Source organism: Nematolebias whitei, chromosome 12 (genome assembly GCF_014905685.2).
Source record: "Nematolebias whitei isolate Nwh7 chromosome 12, NemWhi1, whole genome shotgun sequence".
Classification (NCBI taxonomy): Eukaryota; Metazoa; Chordata; class Actinopteri; order Cyprinodontiformes; family Rivulidae; genus Nematolebias; species Nematolebias whitei.
In genome coordinates, this window is record NC_056509.1 from 44039420 (window position 1) to 44062394 (window position 22975).

At 39.0% G+C, this 22975-nt stretch overlaps 1 protein-coding gene across 2 annotated transcripts in view; it reads left to right on the forward strand.

Moving 5' to 3' along the window:
* ttc13 (tetratricopeptide repeat domain 13) overlaps nucleotides 1–22585 on the forward strand; it is a 34288-nt gene extending 11703 nt beyond the window's left edge. The window contains exons 7-23 of one of the 2 annotated variants that reach the window (XM_037685642.1): nucleotides 1493–1609; nucleotides 1676–1786; nucleotides 3063–3145; nucleotides 3251–3392; nucleotides 3848–4022; nucleotides 5680–5836; nucleotides 13187–13317; nucleotides 13391–13523; nucleotides 16100–16192; nucleotides 16314–16397; nucleotides 16496–16580; nucleotides 16704–16813; nucleotides 18393–18528; nucleotides 20451–20530; nucleotides 20658–20736; nucleotides 22229–22308; nucleotides 22388–22585. In XM_037685642.1, coding sequence (XP_037541570.1) covers nucleotides 1493–1609; nucleotides 1676–1786; nucleotides 3063–3145; nucleotides 3251–3392; nucleotides 3848–4022; nucleotides 5680–5836; nucleotides 13187–13317; nucleotides 13391–13523; nucleotides 16100–16192; nucleotides 16314–16397; nucleotides 16496–16580; nucleotides 16704–16813; nucleotides 18393–18528; nucleotides 20451–20530; nucleotides 20658–20736; nucleotides 22229–22308; nucleotides 22388–22502 — 1911 coding nt within the window. In that variant the 3' untranslated portion in view covers nucleotides 22503–22585. The remainder of the gene's footprint in view (nucleotides 1–1492; nucleotides 1610–1675; nucleotides 1787–3062; nucleotides 3146–3250; nucleotides 3393–3847; nucleotides 4023–5679; nucleotides 5837–13186; nucleotides 13318–13390; nucleotides 13524–16099; nucleotides 16193–16313; nucleotides 16398–16495; nucleotides 16581–16703; nucleotides 16814–18392; nucleotides 18529–20450; nucleotides 20531–20657; nucleotides 20737–22228; nucleotides 22309–22387) is intronic. The other variant, XM_037685643.1, reaches the window with a different exon arrangement.
* Nucleotides 22586–22975: the final 390 nt, after the last annotated feature.

Here is a 22975-nt window from a genome sequence, read left to right on the forward strand (position 1 = left end):
TATATATATAGCGCGACACAGTTGGTTGAATGTGACTGCATAAAAGATGATTGTCGTCGTGCACAATTCAAACCCACTTCTGGACCTTTGTTCTCTCCTATTCGTGCGCCCTCATTTACGTGCACAATTGTTTGAAAAGGACATGACGCATTCTCAGTGTAGCTACTAATGCTTGAAGCAGTTCGGCCCTTTTCACATAAATAAATAAATAAATATAAAAAACATTTTTAACAGTCCACAATAACTGCACAAGAAAACACATATTAGACACACAGTCGTTCCTAAAGTTAATATTTGACTCTTGTTTAATGATTGCACCGTCAGCTTGACAAAAATAAATACATTTAAACGTCTCTGGTTTCACTCTGAGGCAGTTTTTATCAACTCTTTGTGATCTTCCACCACACGTGTAACGTATCTCTGCTGTAAAACCAGAAATTCTTGTCTGAACACACAAAAGCTCCACAGCTCAGTTTTCATCGTTCAGTGGCGACCTACAACAAGCTTTGTGTTTTTACTCCACCTAATGTTTTGCACTTTGCTACGGTTTTGCCAATTTTTGCTATTCATACATACCATAAATTTTAGCTTTTAGCTCAGATTTGACTAATTTTACCTTTTTTATTTGTATTTTATTTATTTATTTATTTATTTATTTTGTTGTAATTTTAGCTATTGGCTATGCTTTGGCCAATTTTTATTTTTTGCTATGATTTTACAAGTTTTACCTCCTAGCAATAGTTTAACCAATTTTAGCTTTTAGCCGTGGTTTAGCGAAATTGACCTTATTTGCTACGATTTTGCAAATTTTACCTTTTTGCATTAATTTTGCCAGTTTTAGCTACTGGCTACAGTTTTGCCAGTTTTAGCTACTGGCTACAGTTTTGCCAATTTTAGCTACTGGCTACAGTTTTGCCAATTGTAGCTATTGGCTACAGTTTTGGCAATTTTAGCTTTTGGCTTTGGTGTTTCTGCTTCAAGCGTTTGGCTGTGGTTTGGCCAATTTTTACCTTTTTGCTATGATTTTACAAGTTTTACCTTCTAGCTATAATTTAGCCAATGTAGCTTTTGGCTGTGGTTTAGCAACATTTACCTTTTTAGCTACAATTTTACCTTTTTGCGTTAGTTTAGCCTGTTTTAGCTACTGGCTATGTTTTTGTTCATTTTAACTACATGCAATGGTTATTGCTTTTCCACTTTTAGCTTGTGGCTGTGATTTGGCCAATTTTAGCCTTTAGCTAGGGTTTTACTAATTTTAGTTTTTGACTGCCGTTTGGCTAATCAATGCTGCTGTTCTGCTTGTTTTAAATAACAGTTCACTTTCAGCTACTTCAACAAATTTCATCAGTCACTCAGCTCCCAGTAGAATACTGACCCGCAGCTGATCATCACCCACTTACCTGAAGTTGCCGTCATCAAACACCCGAAGCAGAAACATTAGCAACATTCCTACAGACAGGATCGTTGTGATCGTTTGTGTTTACGTCTTCAGATCCTGTCTCCTCTGGGCCGGATCAGCGAAGCTCTGAGCGATTTGACCAAAGCCATCCAGCTGCAGCCTTCGGCTCGTCTCTACAGACACAGAGGAACTCTGCTCTTCATCTCAGAGGTCTGACCCTCAAACACCTGCACGTTCTTATCGTCCTACGTTCTGACCTGGTGTTCTGTTATTCAGGATTATGTGGCAGCTATGGAGGACTTCCAGCGCTCTTTAGAGCTCAAGAAGAATCAGCCCATCGCCATGCTTTATAAAGGCCTCACCTTCTTTCACAGAGGAATGCTGAAGGTACGATTCCCTCAAACAGCTCATGAAATAACCTTCAGCTCTGCTCACTTAATGACGCACTGATTGATTTGGTTGATTATGAATTTCCGTAGCTGGTGTCATCTCACTGCATTTTTTTTTGGTGCATAAAGAAATAAAATAGAAAATAATTTGAACATTTTTGTTTGATGGTTTTACAGCAAGCTGTTTTATGACGTCCAAAGAAAATCCACCTCTTATAAGAAGACAAATCATATTTATTCATTCCTCAAACAGATATAACGATGGCTGATCGTCCTCCTGGACTGGTTTATCAGCTCAGAGATAATCCCTTTGACCAACAGCATGCGTGAATTTTCCTGTTTCACCTCATCAAATCGATGGTCTTTGTCACAGATTTATGGAAGGAATCTGTAAATAGTTGAACACAATCTTGTTTACTAAGAAGCAGCAGATGGCAGGTTTGTTTTTTGCCGACACAGACCGAGCTAACGGCTTCGCCCCAGTTTTAGACCGATGTTGAGAAATGATGGAGTTGTAGCCGTTTTGATCAAACCTTGAAAATAACAGACGATGTCACGAAATGTCACACTCAGTGTTGTGAATGACTTTCAGCTACTTCCGCATCAAATTTAGCTAAATTTCTGTAAAACTGACTGAGTTATTGTCATTTTTATTGGTTGTGGTGGCCATTTTGAATTGGATTGACTCCCAAAGTTATTCAACTGTAGACGTACATCCTTTGATTTGTCCGAGAGTTTTATTAAAATTTGCCCAGTGCTTCAGACATGCACACAGCCATGGGCAAATCATTATCACCCACCTTTGCATTTTGCTAACAAGTTATAAATTTAATCAGATTTTCATTAAACTTTGCACAGATTCTCAAATCTACGTATTTAAGCAGCTTTTTTTATTCAAACTACTGCAGATCTGCCGATTCATGACATTATTTTTGTCTCCTAAATATCCAAACAAATGGTCATATGCATTAAATACTAAAAACTTTTGTCAAAAAGGCAAACTTTAAATAACTTTTTGGTAAATAGCAACAAGGTATTTGACTTGTGCATTTGCTTCCTGTGACCTTTAGTTTGCAAAAAAATTCAATGTAAAATCCTAAATATCAACATTTACTTGTAGGTTACATTGGATAAAGGCTATGCAACTAAAATTTTGTTGAAAAATTCTGGGTCCATGCAGTTGAGGTCTGAACCTTTTGCAGAGACAATTCTCTGTCTCTTAGTGCAACTTCCTGTCATCTCTGTGTTTAAAAAGCTGTTTATTTTTTCATCAGGAAGCCATTGAGACATTTAAAGAGGCGCTGAAGTTGAAGGCTGACTTTATAGATGCCTATAAGAGCCTCGGGCAGGCTTACAGGTACAGTTTGACATCTCTTTTTTTTGTTTGAGAGAGAATTTATCATATGGGTTTTTTGGGACTCGGTGGCCATTTCTCTAACGTTTGTGTGTTTCCTCTGTTTAGAGAGTTAGGTGATTTTGAATCAGCGATGGAGAGCTTCCAGAAAGCTCTCATGTTGAACCAAAACCACATCCAGTCTCTCCAGCTCCGAGGCATGATGCTGTACCACCACGGCTCTTTGCAGGAGGCCATCGGCAACTTCAAGGTACTTAATTATCCTATAATCATCTCATTAATCAAATAACCCACACAGAGGATGTGAGAAGATCTTTTCAACCCAGGTTTACTTCTCGCAAGGGGTGCAGCATTGAAAACAGGCTTACAACGATGTTATACGAAGCCCCTATACAACAGCTCACACTTTTTGAAGATGTCAGAAGTTATCAGTTATTAGACTCCTTCCTCTGAGTAGACAGAAAGACTCTCTTGACTTCACGTACATGGTTCTATATTAACATTAGTAAGTGAAAACATCCGTGACCTTTACGTAACTTCCCCCATCAAAATCCACATTGGAGTATGGCAAAGTTGTTCCAGCTCTGTCAGACAGTCCTATGCCGCTGATCTTGTTTTAACCTTTTAAAAACTGTAAAATAGATGATTGTATTGCAGTTTATGCCACAGTGTTTACACTGAGGGATTTTTACGTTTCCTCTCCAGAGATGTCTTCATCTGGAGCCCTACAATGAAGTTTGTCAGTACATGAAGGGGCTGAGCCACGTGGCCATGGGGCAGTTCTACGAGGGCATCAAAGCTCAGACTAAAGTCATGCTGAACGACCCGCTGCTGGGACAAAAGGCCAGCTCCGAGTACCTCAAAGTGAAATACCTCAGAGGTTAGTGGAACACAGAAATAAAAATGATTGAGTGAAACGAGCGCTTGTGAAGATACGGGTTTGTTTCAAACACGAGGTGTACAGATGGTTTGTGGAAAAACAGATGCTTTGATTAGGGCTTAAATATCACTTCCCACCTGAAACACCTCAGTTTGTCGTGGCTCACAGTTAGGAATCGTAAAACACTAGATAAAAATATGTTTTATGGATGAGTTAAATAGAGTCCAATCAGCAGCAACACATTGAACGGATGCTATCAGTGTTGTCAAAGTAATTCATCATCTTAAAGGGATTTTTTTTCGACCATATCAAAGTCTGTTTTTGTGTAAAGGTTACAACTAATCAGTTTGACAGACGAGTTAACAACTAGTCTGAACACGGTCATGACCTGAGTGGATTGCTGGTTTTCATTCTGCAGTTAATTGCATGGAATTCAAAAGGTTTGTTCCAAGCTTGCCATCAGCAGAGTCATGTCCCCCTCCTCTGGTATCCAGGGGTTCTGTTCAGTAGAAGGTTCTTACTTGTTCGACTTTAACACTAATGTAAAATGTCATGAAGTGTAAGGGTCTGTTGTCCCCCATCGTGGAGCGAAGGGGTTAATTGGGGATTGCCTAGTATAAGGCAGCACCTATTATTATCCACCTGACTTGGGATTTCTTAACTTTATATCTTATTATTTCATCAACTTTAATGCGGCCCGAACCGCGACGTGTATCCCCACAGATGTTGTATCAAAACAACCAGCTCGGCGCCACGATGTGTGCTATTACTTTTATTTGCATGTCGAGTTACTATAGTGACGCAATTTGCAAACGAAGACGCCATTTTCCCCATACAAAACGCCTGACGGAACGCTTCTCACTAACTTCTGCTGTGAGGTCACATGACTTGAAGTGGAGAGGTCCCTGAAGAGAACTTAGAAAATCACTGTTAGATTTGTTTGAAAAGTATTATTTAAAGTACCTATTCAGGTAGAATTTGGAATATTGATAGCTGAGAGCAAACCCCAACATGTAGTACTGTCAAATCAATTTAAATTGGCAGCAGCCTGGCAGTCCCTGTCAAATTTTCTCCAGGAACTTTCTAGTTAGAAATACTGTCTATCCATTTGTCTCGTGAGCTTGATAACTTGAAAAATAAATTAGATACAAACTTCCATTTTGGTGTGTGAAAATAAAATTAGGATGCCACATCAAATCCACGATTGATTCTAGAGAGAACGTTTCTTTTTCCAGCGGTGCGGCAGTTCATCGCGTTTGTTAACTTTCATTAGAAAAACTTTTTGGTTTGAACATTTACAAAATGAGGGTTGAAAGAGAAGAAGTGCCACAAACGTCACAATCCGGACAAAACATGCCAAATTATCATTTGTATTTTAGGGTAGATTGTAAATTTGTACATCTGATTTGTTTATTTAATCTTTCTAAGAAGTGACAACTTTTTTTTGTTGATGGTTTTAAGCCTCTAACTATTCCTATATTTTTGAGCTGCAGTTTTATGTAAGGAAACATAATTTACTTTTTTTTATTACTTTATTTTACCAGGAAGAAATCCATTGAGATCATCAATCTCTTTTACAAGGACGTCCTGGAAAAAGATAAAACATCTCAGCTTGGGTTGTATGAGTTGTGAATGTTCTGTTGTGATTTTCTTCCAGAGTATTCTCGTTACTTGCACTCCCACCTGGATATCCCTGTAGCCGAGTACAACGTGGACCAGGACTTACCGGGAAACTTCAAGAACCACTGGGCTAAAAACCTGCCTTTTTTAATAGAAGACTATGAAGAACAGCCCGGCCTGCAGCCACATATCAAGTAAGTTTGATGGATTCATGTCGGCTAATTGAATTGATTTAACCTTACAAACACGTATGTCTAAACAGGAGCGTGTACAGCTCCATCTGTGAGTAAATCAAGCCCACTTCTTTTACTTTGGTACTTAAAACTGGTTGTTGTTCACAAACTAAGCTCACTACTTTGCCACTGCCTTCGTGAAATAAACACCTTGAAGTTGTCAAGTTAGGAGGAACATGTGGCTGAGATCAGACCTACAAAGACCCATGTTTTGGTAAGGTCATAGGTCAGAAAAGTGATCTCAAAAGTTTAATGAATGATCAGTAAAGGTTTATGTGAGTCTGTTGATTAATCAGTAAAAATTGTATGTGTCTGTCAAAGTTAAAGGTATTGAAATAATCAAATGTGTATGTAATCATAATAATTAATCCTCTGTGTAACCTACATTTAGTGATTTTATAAGTTTAATATCGTTTATACTCTTAATCAAAGTTAGACTTGAGGGAAAAGTGACCTAATTTGTGAATAAATGAGTTATCATTAAGTGATTTTATGCGGCTTTAATACCTAAATTGCTGTTAAATCATTACTTTTGAAATCAAATAATGTGATTGAGAAAGAGCGTTTTGATCAGAAATGTTTTACTATTAAGGGGAAAAATACTTTTTGTAATTAAACGTGTTATTACTAGAACTTTCTGTGACGGTCGGCGCAAAACTGTCAGTTGAAGCAAACGGAAGTCAGAGGAAGTTGGAAGGGCGAGGCTGCACCTATCTGTTAGAAATAAAAGGAAGTACAGACTCTGTATCCAAGCAGTTGTTATGCACGAGCTGAGACAGAAGACAGAAGAGGGAAGAAAACAATAGGAAAGAAGAAACAGAAGAAAGAAGACACAAGAGGGAAGAAGAAAGAAGACAGAGGAACAAGAAGAGATCGGGTGGAGTAGATACTGTATAAGGACTGGAGACAAGTAGGACTTGACCAAGCATCTGAAGAAGTGGATTCCAGCCAGAGCCAGAAGGGATTTTGCTCTGTTTCAGCTGAAGTGGAGTCCTCTGCCCGAGGACAACCCCAGATCTTAAAGTTCAAGTCGCAGATTGAGAGAAATCGTACTGAAATTTAGTGCAGCTCCTCAGACTGATGAAGACTTCTGGATAAAAGACGAAACGTTTCAACAATATTCGTTTTTTTTTGTTTTTTTTTCGAATCCGTCCAGAGCACCTGACTTAACTTTGTTAGATTTTTCTACCTGGATTATTGAGCATACATCAGGACATACTGAAGTTCGTTTCAGCAACACAACCTAGATTACTCTGGGGCCAGTTTTCCCTCTTTTCCACAGAAAGGCTGATCTGACATGGAAAGTAAGTAGTCTTCTGAGTCTCTCCATTCTAATAAAATTTAAAGGCTACACTGTTTATGGTTTTCAGGGACAGTAAAATTAGCAAGGAGGTTTAGTTCAGAGTTATATATATATTTTCTCATGGAGGATTTGTGGATGTGAGCTAGTAGCAGTTAGTCCGTGACCGTCCCTGAACTGGTTAGCGCAGCCAGGAGGCTTTGAAGAGCAGACACCCAAGACAACAAAAACAAGAAGAAGAATGGATGAAGAAGATAATCCAGTAACAGGAGGAGAAACGGATTCACACAGTCAGACAGATGATCCAGGTAAAGGAGTCAGTAGACCAGCAATTAATGCTCCAGTGAGGGTGATTCTTTATGGCGAGGGCTTCTCAACCTGGGACCCGTCAGTGCTGCAAATTTTCCTGGAAAAATATGTGGGGTTGTCGAGGGAAGCCTTACGGCAAGCATTAAGTGGGTCCAGACAGAAGGTTGACATCCACTACTGCTCTAAAATAACCGAAGGCCACAGGACAGAGATTGTACAAGATCCGATCAACATAAGAAAGAAAGAAAATATCAAGGAATGGTTGAAGTGGTGGGTGAACCTGCTGGAAGGATGGCAGGAGAAGTTATCCATCATTGTCAGCCCATCACTCAGCTATGATCCATTAGTGAAAATGATAGCCACAGCAACAGGACTTAGCAGTGTCCTAGTAAACACCCAGACAAAAGTAGACCTAAGATATGATGACTACAAGGAAGAGTTGAAAAGAATGCAAGAATATAAAGAAAGAAATAAACTCTCAATAAGCTTGGACAGTGGACCACGTCTGTGTGGAGAAGCTGATGGGGGTAAAGAGTGGAATCCTGAAGAGAGAAGAGGATCGGTCCCAATGGAGCTGGCAACCAGAGAATATGGGTATGAGGGTGACCGGGTCTCAGAAGAGAACCCTGAGCTAAAGAAAGAACCGTTCCATATACCAAGGTCCTACATAACCCCTGTTCCCTTGAGCCAAATAGCCTGGTCGAGCATTAGAAGAAGCGCAACTAGGAAAGACACAGATTCTGAATCAGAAGGCGAGCCACGAGAAAGAAGTGAGGAGAGACAAAGAAAAGCCTCAAGGGAAAAGGAAGCCAAAGAAAAAAAGAAAAATCAAAAACGTAAACCCAGTCCAGTTCAGGTCAGTATGGTGAAGATTCTCAAGCCATTGCAGCATGAGGAGTTAGAAGGGTCCTCCTGCTGCTACTGTGAAGTGCAGCTGAATGAGGCTGGACATCTCTGGGCTGTCAGCTCCTCATGGTGTTGTGATCACTGTGTTGTGCCGAATGCTGTGTCTGGAATCCTTGTCAATGAGGGCCCACAAGATCTGCCTTGTGTGGCTGTCGAGCAGTGCCTAGAAACAGAAACCAGCTGCAGAGTTGTCTGGACTTCGGCTCGGGATGAAGACTTCCGACACTACACAGTAAACCCCATCCTGCAAAACCGATATTACTCTGTGATTAGAAAATTGTGGGAGAATTCAGAGAAGGGGACCCGATTCATGGCCGGACATCTGTTGACTGGTCAGGTGCTGTTCTACGGGCCAACAATGAAGGTGGGACTCTCGTTGACTGGAACCATGCCCCAGCTAGAATCAGCTTTAAACAAAAAAGCAACAAGCGCAACCTCTATTCCTCCTCTACAGCCCACTGAACTACTCAATAAGGACACCCAGAACACAGACCAAGTGTTGATCTGTATTGAACCTTTCTCACAAGGGGAGCACATCCTGAGGGCCACCAGTTCATGTACATCAGAGGTGCAAAGCTCCAAAGAGCACCATTACATGACAGCACCAGAACACATGCCTTCATCACAGGGCCGTGGGCTATGTGCCATAGTGTGTAACAAAAACACCCAAACAAAGCACTTAGCCATTTCTGAGCAGGATTTGGGACAGGACTTTTGTCATAGGGAGCCTCTGTCTTTGCCCACTGTTACCATGGAGTCACCTACCCCCTTGTACTGGGAAACCTCGGTTGCTATCCAGTCTATCTTGGTAGAGGTCCCAAGATTGAGTTCTGAGGGGCCTCTTGTCTCACAGGAGTTCAGCTCACTTCCGCTCCTGCTCCCTGCTGTCGAAGAAGGCGGTAAAGGACAGGACGAGCAGGGTCAGGCAATGACTACCTCTTGCATATTGGAGCCAGTAAGCCCAGCATTGCAATCTGGGCCAATTGATGGTATGGAAAATGATGAAGAGGAGGCTGAAAGTAGGGTGGAACAAAATGAGCCAAGACCCTGGATGGATCAGCACCTTGGTGAACAGAACTCCCACTCACTCTCTGAAACCCCACACCAGCTAAGGCTGAGCCAAGATGAAATTGATATGGATAAGATGGAGGTGGTGGATGAATGGCAACCTCCTGATGAAGAGGATGAAGACCAATACCCTGATGACACCGCGGAACCAGCACTGGTGCCAAGGCAAGAGGTCGTGTTTGGGGAGGTCGAAGAAGATGTTCTCTATATCCACGCAGATGACGAGGAATGGATAATGGATTGAAGTCCATACAGGGGTAGGGTCTGACCTCAAAGATCCATGTTTTGGTAAGGTCATAGGTCAGAAAAGTGATCTCAAAAGTTTAATGAATGATCAATAAAGGATTATGTGTGTGTGTGTTTATTAATCAGTAAAGATGTTTATTAATCAAAGATTTTATGTATCTGTCATTTAAAGGTATTGAAATAATCAAATGTGTATGCAATCATAATAATTAATCCTCTGTGTAACCTACATCAAGTTATTTTACAAGTTTAATTTCTTTTGTACTTTTAATCAAAGTTAGACTTCAGGGAAAAGTGAACTACTTTGTGAATAAATGAGTTATCATTAAGTGATTTTATGTGAGTTTAATACCCAAGTTGCTATTAATTATTACTTTTAAAATCAAATAATGTTATTGAGAAAGAGTGTTATGCTCAGAAATGTTTTATGATTTGGGTAAAAATAAAAACATATACTTTTTGTAATCAAACGTCTTATGACTAGAAATTTCTGTGACTGAAACAAACGGAAGTCAGAGGTAGAAAGAGGAAGTTGGAAGGGCGAGGCTGCACGTAGCCGTTAGAAAATAGAGGAAGTACAAACTCTGTATCCAAGCAGTTATGCACGAGCTGAGTGGAGAAATCTCAAACAGATTAGGCAAGTTGATTTTGAAAAGACAATTTGGTGTTGAAAAGAGGGTGACTGAAAAAAAATCATAGGTCAGGCCACGGAGGCTCCTCAAGTGGGAAGACGGGAGAAAGAAGAAACAGAAGAAAGATTTGAAAGGAACCTAAAAAAGTTCTATCTGGTCCTCTGGACATTCAAAAAAACAAAACAAAGCAAATCAACAAAAAATGTAGAAACGTTTCGTCTCTCATCCAAGAGACTTCCTCAGTCTGAGGTGCTGTATTCAGCTCAGTCTCTTAAATAGCACCTTCTCAGAGTGAATCAACCAGTTTTGCTGCTGACAACCAAAACCAGCTGATCGCATGCTCAAGAAGGACCATCAGCCTAACAATGGATCATTAGCACACTGATGGCTGTTTACTATTCACAGAGGGCTGAGTGATACTAGCAATCACAGCATTGTAAGAGGGGGACTGTTGAACCCGGAGGCCTCCACCCCTGTTTAATGATGGACGATTTCTTTTCACAAAGATGGCCTCTTTTACTCCTCTCTCAAACCATCGTTCCTCTCTATCCAGGATGTGCACATCTTCATCCCTGAAAGAGTGACCGCTGGCCTGGAGATGAGTGTAGAAAGTCTCCTAAAGCTGCTAGCGCTCACTCAAGTGGCTCCTAACATAAAAGCTACTCGCCTTCAAAATAAAAGCACAGCAAGAACCGTTTTTTTCAATTCAGTTTATTTATAAGTTACTACAGAAGTCATCTCAGGGCACTGAACAAAATAATGTGTATACTTAAAAAGTAAGTTAATAACATTATTTATCTGTTTAAAAAAAAAAAAAAGGTTAAAAAAAGCAGACCTTTGGGATTTGCATGCAAAGAAATTATATTTAATTTTTGATTTTTCTTGACGTCCCAGGCTCTAAGATGCACATATGTTACTCTTAGACCAGTAAAATAATATAAATTTTGTTTTGCTGTTCAGACTGGATTTTGTGTCATTGTACATTTAATGAAAAAATCTTGTTTAAACCCAGTGTCACTTCAAACAAATAACTGCAGCTTCTTTTTCACACAGTTTTCCACTTGTTTAACATTAGCATAACATGTTTCATGTGGGAATGACACCCCCCCCACACACACACACACACAGTGTTTTATGCATCTTTGTAAGATTTAAACAAGACAGTCGGATCCAGTGATATAAGATCCATTTTGTCCAAGTTTTCATTTTGAAAACTTGTCATCCATTTTGAATCTGTCTTTATTAGGACTTTCCAGCTGCCATGATATGTATGTGTGAAGTCTAACCAACTGACCACACCTGCCGAGTTTCCTGTCACTTCTTCAAACTCTGTGCTCCTTAACTCTCAACCAACCGTCTAATCTTAACCATAAAAAAAGTTTCTTTTTTTTATTTTTCTTTACAAAAATTTTTTTTGGAAAATTTAGGAATGCTATATTTATTTTAGTATTTATATATCTTAAGGTTTTAGAAACCCTTCATTGCAAAGTTCTAAACTTTTAAACCTACGTAATTTTAAGCACCGTAGAGCACAAAGACGCTTTTAGAGAGAGATGGACCTTTGGATAGCCAGCACAAAACCACAAAATGGTCTAGATCGAGTCCAAATCCAGATGAAAAAGTCCTGGTGACCGGACCTCCAAGCGACGACGCCCCGCTCGAGAGGCCTCATGGGCCGACAAGCAGCTCTCAGATTGACCGATGAGGCTGGAAGTCCAGTTCTGGTACAATTCCCCCGTCTGTTCCGTACGGCTCTCTGCATCCACAGAGCGCTGAAGTCACTATGAATAAGGATCAAACTTTTTCAGATCGGATCCAAACTTTCCCTCCGTTTCAGCAGAAAGCAACGGCTGGAAGCACTGTTGGGGCTTCTGGGTAATGTAGTCCCTTCGAATGGCGATACAGTGTAGGCTTATTGAGAGAAAACTACAAAATGGTGATGCCTGTCCCAAGTTTTTTTTTTTCTCGTTAACTTTTTACTGTATCCCGTACTGTCCCAATCACCTGAGTAATATTAAAGTTGACAATCGTGTGTTGTGTACAATTTTACTTTAAAAAACCGCAAAAGAGCGAGTCCGCAAAAGTCGAACCGCAAAGTAGCGAGGGACTACAGTACTTCTTTTTTATAAAATCACAAAATAGATTACATAGGATCTTTTGATTATAAAAACGTTTGATTATTTTAGCACCTTGACAGACACACATTGTTTTTTTATTTTAATCAACACACACACACACACACACACACACAATGAGTCCTTTATTGAACATTCATTAACTTTTAAGATTCTTGTCCGTATCACCAAACATGGGCCTGTGGGTTTTGACCTCAACATCCACGTAACTTGACAAGTGCAACATTTGACAGCTGCAGTCAACATTACCTGATAGTCCAGGTAGAGTGTCCTAATCAAATGCAAATGGCTTAAAATAAAATAATAATCTCCTGTCAAGTCTCTTTTTCTGAGTATCACAAACAAGAAAAATTAATTCAACCTTTATTTAGACAGGTTAATCCCATTGAGCCTCGAGGACTCATTTACAAGAGAGACCTGATTTCAACAAAGAATGATGACAACAATGGACAACAGTGACAACAATTATAAAAAGGCATACAGATTATTATTATTATTATTTTTTACAAAAAAGATGGCAAAAGAAGTGACAAAAACAGCTAGATTATAAGGCGAATGTGGAAAACTAAAAACGGGAACATGTCTGCATTGGTCCTTGCCAGGAGTCTGGCAAGACACAAATAGTTTGAGCTGGTAACACATAACTACTATCCAGTAAAATAAGTAAACTTTTTTTGTAAGCCTTGAACCACTCCTGTATGTTTGTTTCCTGCAGGGACGTTCTGCCGCAGAACTTTGACAGCTACAGCACCGAGGTCCAGAAGCTGATCTGCAGCGCCGACCACCTGGGAGCGCTGATGCAGTACAACACCCCGGGATTTTTACCCAACAAGAGAATACACAGAGGTGCTGCCGATTAAAGCAAAACGACCAATCGAGTGTTGAAAAGCAGTAAATTAACTGCTTTGTGTTTCTGAAGCCATGGGTTTAGCAACACTGGAGGTGATGCAGGCGATGCATCGAACGTGGAGCAACTCCAAAGTCCGAGTTAACGGAAAGTCGAGACAAATGCAGTGGAGAGACATGTTTGATATCTCTGTCAAATGGAGGAGGTGCGTAACAAGACCAACACTAAAACTGTTTTATTATTCCATACTTAGACATGAGTATACTTTTTAAAAAACTTCTTAGTGCGGTGACTGATGTGCAGGGGAGCAGGCCTGTCCCGATAAACAATAAATCAATTAATTGCATGATAAATGAAAATTATCAACCTCATTTTCATTTATCGACTTTATCGTTTCTTCGTGTCTCTCTTTTTACTGAAGACACTCGATGACAAAAGGCTCAACTACGGTGCTCTTCACTTACCCCTCCCTTTCTCTTTAAAATCCATTTCAACCGTCCAAAATCACATTTTTGGATCATTAAAAGCAGCTAAGCTGAGAAGTTAAGCTACGAGCTAAGCTAATAGGCCGATCTCGCGGGGGAAAAAAACCTCCGTCTTGTCGAAGCTCCAAATTTCACGGTTGAAACCCGTGCCTTTGTGTAAACAATTTTTCTTTGCAAAAAGAAGCTGAGAACTTGTTTACTGATTTTTTATTAAAGCTTTATTTGAAAAATGCTCTGCTAAAGAGCTCAAACCACACCGAGCATCCGCCATTTTGAAAACCAAAAAAAAGGAAAGAGACAGCCCATGTCACGTCAAAGGGCCTCCCTTCTATTTTTATTAAAGAGACATGCTGCTCGCTCCCTCACTATCCATCCTTCAGTCCAAACAGTCTTATACTGCCATATAGTGGTCAAAAAAGGTACTACACACAAACCAAATTAAACATTTATTCTTAATTTGACAATAATTACTAATTATTGTCAAATTTCAAACAATATTATCGTTTATCACAATAATTTCTGAGACAATTAATCGCCCAGCAACATTTGTTATTGTGACAGAAATAGTATCTGCAGGGTTTCCCTCTTGATCCATTTATTTGCACAGATTTTAATAAAGAGCTGTGCTCAAATTCATACCTGGTGAAGGTAAATGAGCCAGCTCTGATGTCCTGCAAGCCTTTCAAAAATGGTAAAAACAGCTAAAATATTAGAGTAAATCTAGATTTCTAACTATCTTCAGAAAACAACTCAAAAGCTGAACGACAGCCTGCTGCACTTCAACACGTTTCAGCAGCCTTTAAATCTAGACGAGGTCACATATTTAGCTGAATTTTCTGTGGTTTGTAATATTAGAGCGGCAGAAATTTAATTCACTCTCCGGATAATTGGAAAAAGAAATGCAGCCACTTAAATCTAAAAACTGTTCAGAGTCAGTTAGTTTAGTTTGTTTTACAGAGTAAAATACCCAAGAATCAGAATCAGCTTTTACTTTATCACAAAGTTAAACAAACTAGAGAAATTGCATTTCCTGTGAATATGCAGTGTTAATGCTTCTTGCTGAATAACTTGCTGATAAACAGCTTAAATTAGCTAAAAACATAATGAAATGTAGCTGAAATGGAAGAACAAGCCTAAGTTAGCAGAAGAACGCAGAAAGAACGCATATTTGCTGAATTAGGTTTAAATAAGCAGAAATTAGCACAAAATGAGGAAATTATCTAAAAAAGGTGAAATTAGCTAAAAAAAAAGCTGAAATGTAGCTGTAAAGGCAAAGCTTAAATTACCAGAAGGAAGTGGAAAGAGCTGAAATGAGCTCAAGAAATGTGGAATTAGCTGAAGAAGTTAGAATAACAAGCTGAAATTAGCTTCTTTTTTTTTCCCCACGAAATACTTGAATTGAATTTAGTTAAAAATTCTAAAAAACATAGCTGAAAACTTAGAAGAGGATTAGATTAGCAGAAGAAAGCAGAAAAAAAAACATGTTAGCCCAATTAGGCTGAAAGAAAAAGAAATGAGGAGAAAAAGGTAGAAATTTTCTGGAAAAAAGCTGAAATTAGCAACAACAACAAAAACTGCTTAAATGTGGCTAAAAAGCATAAAGAAGCTCAAGTTACAAGAAGGAAGTGGAAAAAGCACATTTTTCCTGAATATGGCTGAAAAAGTTTAAATGAGTGCAAAAAATGTGGAATTGGCTGAAAAAGCTTAAATTAGCATAAAAACAGCTATTGTAGCTGAAATAGCAGAAAAAGCTGAAACTAGCAGAAATAAGCTGAAAGGAGCCAAACAAGCTAAAATTAGGAGAAAGAAGTTAAAAGAAGCACAAAAATGTTGCAGTTAGCAGAAATAATCCTGAAAGGAGCACAAAACAGCTGAAACGAGCTGAAAGTACCAGTAGCTGAAAAAACGTTTACCGGTAAGTATGCACAAAGAAGCTGAAAGAAGCTGAAAAATGTGAAAGTTGCAGTAAAAGGTTGTAAACAGATCTAAATATGTGAAGGATGTAAAATGAGCTCAATTAATTTTCTATGAGGGGAAAAAAGTGTCAGAAAAGGCTAAATATTTCAAAAAGCTAAAGCTGCACCAATACCAAAAGTCATAGCAGGATTGTCCTGAAAGAGCCGAACGTTTTGATTTATGATTTGTTGAAATAGTTTTAAAACTGCAGGATGAAAAACATACAGAAGAAAATTGGATCACAACAGTGTGACTACTTCACAAACATTATCTCTGTTACCTTTAGGGGTTTTTGGACAGAGTGGATTTTAACGGACTAAACGGACTTCTGTTCTTGCAGGATTGCCGACCCGGACCAGCCGGTGCTGTGGTTAGACCAGATGCCAACCAGGAGCCTCAGTCGAGGCTTCAACAATCACATCAACCTCATCAGGTAACGAGTCGAGCTTAACGAGCCCCCAGGAGGACTGTGATTTCAGCATGACCTCAGTCCCAGTTTATGGTTGGAAAACGCTCATTTAAATTCACTGCTGAAGTTTCACTTTCTCCTTCAGGGGGCAGATCATCAACATTAGATACCTGGCCTACTTCGACAACATCCTGGAATTCATCAAAGACAGAATACTAGTTTACCACGGGTAAATTACACCGAACACACAGTTCTTTCCTTTACTCACCAACACTTTAAAACAATTTTAAAACAAGTCTTAAAATTACCTGATTTAATCTGTATTAGGGCGTACAACCCAAGAGGGCTGCTGGAAATGCGGCAAGCTCTTGAAAATGTGAATAAAGTAGAAGATCTGCTTCCTATAATGAAGGTAAGAAGAAATCAAATGAATTTAATCAGGAGGAGAACGATAGCCAAGAGATTATTTATGATTAAATCATTGTTTGGTTGTTCAGCGGTAAAACTCCAGGATGGTTGTGTTTATTTTCTGAAGCAGTTCAACAGTAAAACCAGAGATGGATTCACCGTCAACTCCAAGGTGCCGAGCATGAAGGATCCTGGGAAGGAATACGACGGTTTTACCATCACCATCACCGGAGACAGGTAACTTTTACTGGGACTGTGGGGGTCTGGAAAAGGAGGTGGGGTCAGGTTTTGGAAATGCATTGTGCTATAGGTATGAAAACAAGAAAATTCTAAGAATATTTACTGGAATAAAAACTAGAGAAATTGCATTTCCTGTGAAAATGCAGCGTGAATGCTTTTCGTTAAAGAATTAGCAGAAAAATAGCTGAAATTAGCTTAAAAATGACTGAAATTGGCAAACGTTAGCTGAAAGGTAGCTGAAAAGGCAGAAATAATTTTAATCTAGCAGAAAAAAAGGAGCAGAAATTACCAGGAAAAACTTGAATTTATCTGAAAACAGATGAAATTGCTAAAAAGGTAGCTGAAAAGTTAGAACAAGCTTAAAGTAGCAGAAGAAAGCAGAAAGAGCACGTTTGCTCAACTATGCTGAAAGGAGTAGAAATGAGCTCAAAAAAGTGGAAATTATCTGAAAAAAGCAGAAATTTGCCACAAAAAAATAGCTGGATAGTAGCTAAAAAAGCAGAAAGAAGCTGAAATTACAAGAAGGAAGTAGTGAGCACATTTTTGCTGAATTAGGCTGAAAATAATTGAAAAGAGTGCAGAAAATGTAGAATTAGCCGAAAAAGCTTAAATTAGCATAAAACAGCTAAATAGTAGCTGAAATCGCAGAAGTAGCTGAAACTTGCAAACATAAGCTGAAAGGAGCATAACAAGCTGAAGTTAGCTGGAACAAGTATGAAGAAGCACAACTATGTTGTAGTTAGCAGAATATAGCTGAAAGGAACACAAAACAGCTTAAATCAACTGAAAGTAGCTGATTTTTTTTTTAATTTGCACAAGGAAGCTGAAAGTAGCTGAAGCAGAACAAAATGTGAAAGGAGCAGTAAAAGGTTGTAAACAGATCTAAAGATTTGAAGGATGTAAAATGAGCTCAATTCATTTTTTATGAGAGAAAAATGGCAGAAAAGGCTAAATATTTAAAAAAGCTAAAGCTGCACCAGTACCAAAGGTTTGTCCTGAAAGAGCTGAACGTTTTGATTTATGATTTGTTGAAATAGCACAAAAATTGTGGAATGAGATCAGTGCTAAAAAAAAACACGGATAGTAACGATAAGAAAAATATAAACAGGATCACAATAGTGTGAATGTTTAATAAGCATTCACACAATGAGATGTTTGTATGTTAAAGATAAAAAGTTAATGGAGATAATTCTGGCTCAGAGAATAGCAAAGAAATTGTCTTTAAAATAAAAAATGTTGAATTTTTAAAAAGACTCACAGGTAATAAATTATTTACAAGTTTTCTATATATTTTGACAAACACAAAGTTGTTTATAGATATATTTCAGTTTCTTTATACCTTTAAATTTTAAATGAATGTGTGCCGAGTGTAAAAACAAAAAAGCAAAAGTAAGAACTGGAGAAATTATTTTGGTAAATGGAATACATATCAATAATTTAAGCGTTCACTAGAAACATTATTTAATGAGTTTAATACTTTTCAGCTGAAAGCTTCAACAGTTTAACTTCCTCTATGCTGACTTTTAATCATGTTTTTGTGTTTTAAAATGATTTTTTTACGTCTGAATCTTTTTAGGGTGGGAAACATGTTGTTCTCTGTAGAGACTCAGACCACAGAGGAGAGATCGGAGCAGTACCAGTCGGAGGTCGAGTCCATCTACAAAGACCTCACAGCCAAAGGAAAAGCACTGATGCTGTCCACTGAACTGGGGGTAAGATTTACATTTCGAGGTTAAAAAAACATTTATAAAGTTAAATCTTACATTAAAGGCTTTCTACGCTTGCAGAGATCAAATCTAATTACAGAGATTTTTACTGAATATGTGTTGATTAGTTGATTTTAAGACTTTATTGGTGTCCTCGAACCCTGTGGTTCCCGAACTTTTGATTGTTTTACCTACAAAAAGACGCGTTTGACTTGTGACCAAGACTTGTGCTGGATGAAGTAAACAAACGTTGACAATAAGACGTTTACCAAGCGGAGAAAATGCATTTTCTGTGACAACGCAGTGCAAATTCAGCGCGCTGGAAGACTTAGCTGAAGTTTACTGAAGACGCTGAAACTCAGTTGATGAATCTAAAGGAAGCAGAACAGTAAAAGAAAGTGAAATGCTAGCTTCAAAAAATGCTAGCTAAAAGTAGCAAAGGGTCTGGCTAAAAAATAAAAGTAGCAAAATGCTAGCCAAAACCAACAAAATACTATAAACTATGCTAGCTAGAGGTTAGCTAAAGCAAAAAAAATGCCAAAGGCTAGCTAAAGGCAAAATGCTACCCATAAGCTATAGTAGGTAAAGGTTAATTAGAAGCAAAAACTGAAAAGGCTTGCTAAAAGCAAAATGCTACCCATATGCTATGGTAGCTAAAGGTTAGCTTAAAGCAAACAAAGCAAAAAGCTAGCTAAAGGCAAAACACTAGCCATAAGCTATGGTAGCTAGAGGTTAGCTAAAAGCAAAAAGCTAGCCAAGGGTAACATGCTAGCCATAAGCTATGGCAGCTAGAGGTTAGCTAAAAGCAAAAAAAAAGAGCAAAATGCTAGCTAAAGGCAAAATGTAGCAAAAGGTTATCTAAAAAATAAGTGTCCAACAGCTTACTAAAAACAAATGTAGCCAAATATCAACCTAGAGCAATCTTAGCAAAAGTTAGCTGAAAGCAAAACGTAGCAAAAGGCTAGTGAAAGGCAAAAAAATAAAACTGGCTAAAAGTTTTTTTTTTGGCTGCTTCCTTTCTCTCAGTGGTTGCCCCAGAGAGTGATCTCGCACGAGGATTTGGCGATTGTTTCACACCGGATGCCCTTCCTGACATGACCTCTAATGAGCCACCACTGCCCACATGTGTGGAGCAGAGAGCTACCATGTAGGGCACTCGGAGGGGGGGGGCAGGTGATGGTACTTCACCTTTCCCCACCCTAATTTGGTTAAAACGGTCAGAGAACAGACTCGTCTTCTAAGAAAAAGCTACCTAAAAGGTAGCTAAAGGCTTGCTAAAAGCTACATGTAGCATAGCGAAAGCAATTAAAAGTAGCACATGAAGACAAAAATAGACGCTGAAGCAGATTTTCAACAGAACAACGTTTTTGAATAAGCAGAAGAGCTCTTCGTGTATTTCTGTGGAGAAAATATCTGTAAATAAAATTGGTTTGAAAAGTATAAAAGTTACAAAAAACAAAAGTCACAGCCCCATCTCCCGAACAAGCTGAAGGTTTAGCTATTTGAACGTCAGAAACAGCCCAAAAGTATGCAGATTGCAAAAAGGCATACAGAAAAAAAGTAAATTAAAAAAACAGTAGAAGTATTTTGAGACTGTTTTAACCTTTTCAAGATTTTCCCACACCTTCGTCTTTAAATTGTTTTCTTTGTATTTGCAACATAAAAAAGACCCGTTAAGTCCAAATGATGAGTTTGCGGCTGACGCTGACCTTGTTTCTTCAGGTCAGAACTCTTAATCTGAAAAACTCGTTGATTTCCTCTTTAAATGAAACATCATCCGAGCGTTCCCTGTCCTCTGAAGCGTTTGAAAACCGTTGTGTTTGGATGCCTTCGCTCTGATCAGTAACTCAGTCAAACCAAGGTCATGTGTGCAGAGAGGCTTCGTCCGGGCGGCCTCTTGACCCTGCAGCTCTGGTCTCTTCTTTCAGGACGCAGATGCCGTGTGCAACTTGATCCTCAGCTTGGTTTATTACTTCTGCAACCTCATGCCTCTCTCCAGAGGATCCAGGTAGGTTCAATGCAGTTTCAAAACACAAGAACAGATTTTCAAGGTTTGGGTTCTGTGGGAGTGAATTCTTTGTGTTTGGGCTCAAATCTACTTGGTTAACAAGTAATAAACAGATGTTTCTCCTCAGTGTGGTGGCGTACTCTGTGGTGATGGGGGCCCTGATGGCCAGTGGGAAGGAGGTGATTGGTAGGATCCCTAAAGGAAAGGTAAATTAATTTATTTTTGTTGTTTGACAAACCTTACTTACATTAGTGTGTAAATATTTTATTACAAAAACGTAAAAAATGAACAAATTATTTTACATCAAGGGAGTCCAAACGTTTTCATATGTGGGCCAAAACTATAAAGATGATAGTGGGCCACAAAAATGTGAATTTAACTCGGTGTGATCAATATTTTAGAGAAAGATCAAATTTACTAATATTGGTGGAGAAAGAGTTTTAAATTGCTGTAGATCCAAAACATTAGAAGCCTCATAAACACTAAGCTTACATTTTTTATTTAAAAGGATTTGATTTATTTGATTTTTTTGGGTCTATGTTTGTTGTTTTCTTGTGTTTGGAAAGTTAATTTTAGTCAGTTAATTTTAGGCCTGTCACAATAACAAATTTTGCTGGATGATTAATTTTCTCAGAAATTATTGCGATAAACGATATTATTGTTTGAAATTTGACAATAGTCGGTAATTATTGTCAAATTTAAGACAACGTTTTGATTAGTTTTTGTGTGTAGTACCTTTTTTGACCACTATATGGCAGTATAAGACCATTTGAATCGAAGGATGGATAGTGAGGGAGCGAGCAGCGTGTCTCTTTAATAAAAATAGAAGGGAGTCCCCTTGACGTGACATGGGCTGACTCTCATTACTTTCTTCGGTTTTCAAAATGGCGGACGCTCGATGTGGTTTAAGCTGTTTAGCATAGCATTTTTCACACAAAGCTTTTAATAAAAAATCAGTGACTCATATTCTGTGACCAGGTGAGGGTAGGATCGTAGACCGAGCGGTTAATGGGGGGCTTCACCTTGCAGCTCAGCTCCCTCTTCACCACAACCGACCGTCACAGCAGTACTGAGGAAGCTGCACCGATTCATTTGTTGATCTTACTCTCCATTTCTAGTTCAGCTAGTGCTAGTTTCTGGGAATTCCCAATTGGCTTGAAACGCATCAAGAAGGTGCCATTTATAAGACGGATCTGGGTCGGCAGGCCTCAGACTAATGAAGTATTCCGGATGAAAGACGAAACATTTCTCCCAAAAAGAAACTGTCCAGATGACATGATTTAACCCGTTTTTGTGACTTACTCTCCATTCTTCGCTCACCCGTGATCCTTGACTTATGGCAGCACCTCACTCCCAACACAGAGAGGGCAGTTCACCCTCTTCTGACTGAAGACCAGGACCATGGCCTCAGATTTGGAGTTGCTGATTCTCATCCCGGCCACTTCAATTCTGGATTTGACAGGGAGCCAATGGAGAGAAGCTAAAACTGGAGAGATGATCTCTCCCATTAACTCCAGTTAAGACTCTGGCAGCAGCATTTTGGATCATCATCTCATCATCAGTATGAGAATACAGTGCAGATTGTTATACTTTATGAATGCTTTGTCCAGCCAACCTTTAAGTAACAAACCATTCCATAATGTTCGTCTGACTCTTGACTGCATTTCAAACCGAGTCTTTGTGTTTTTATTTTTTCAGCTGGTGGATTTTGAGGCCATGACGACTCCTAATCCAGAGAGCTTCAGCAAATCAGCAAAGAGCTGGATGAATCTGAAAAGGTGCAGCGAGGAAACATTTGTGTTTGTTGTTCTGCTGCGTGACGCTCAGCCTAATCCGAGCCCCTCTGCTCCTCTGCAGTTTACCCAGTTGGTACCAGAGTCTTCCGTCTGTAGCAGAGACCTTCCCGTCCATCAGAACCATGATCGAGGTCCTCAACACAGACTCGTCCTCACATTGTCCAAAAAAGTCTTAACACAACTTCCAAACTGAAGAAAAGTCTACGAGTTTGAGCTTCTGCAACCCAAACGGCACAGGAGGAGAAAAAATATAAAATAGCACTATAGATACGTTTGTTTAAATTTAAATAAAAATAAAAGCCATCCTGTTTTGTGCACTTTGGGAAGCAGCTGGTGTTTAAAATCAGAAGCAAAGTTTCTGTTTCAATGAAGTGTGATCTGGTTTGTCAGATGTGACCGTTAATCTTGTTTTGGTTCCTAATTGCTGACAGTTTTCCATCATCTCCCACAAAACTCATCCGTTTTCTCTCGATGCTTGCTGAAGTTCAAAACTCTTATCACCAGCATTTGGGCTCATTAACAGAAATACTTGGATGCAAAATGTGTTTGGCTCCACGTAGAGACAAAAACCGAAATTATTTCACGTTGTTGCTTTACAGACGTTTCATATCTTTTCCACGGATTTTATTGAAAGTAACAGCAGCTCATG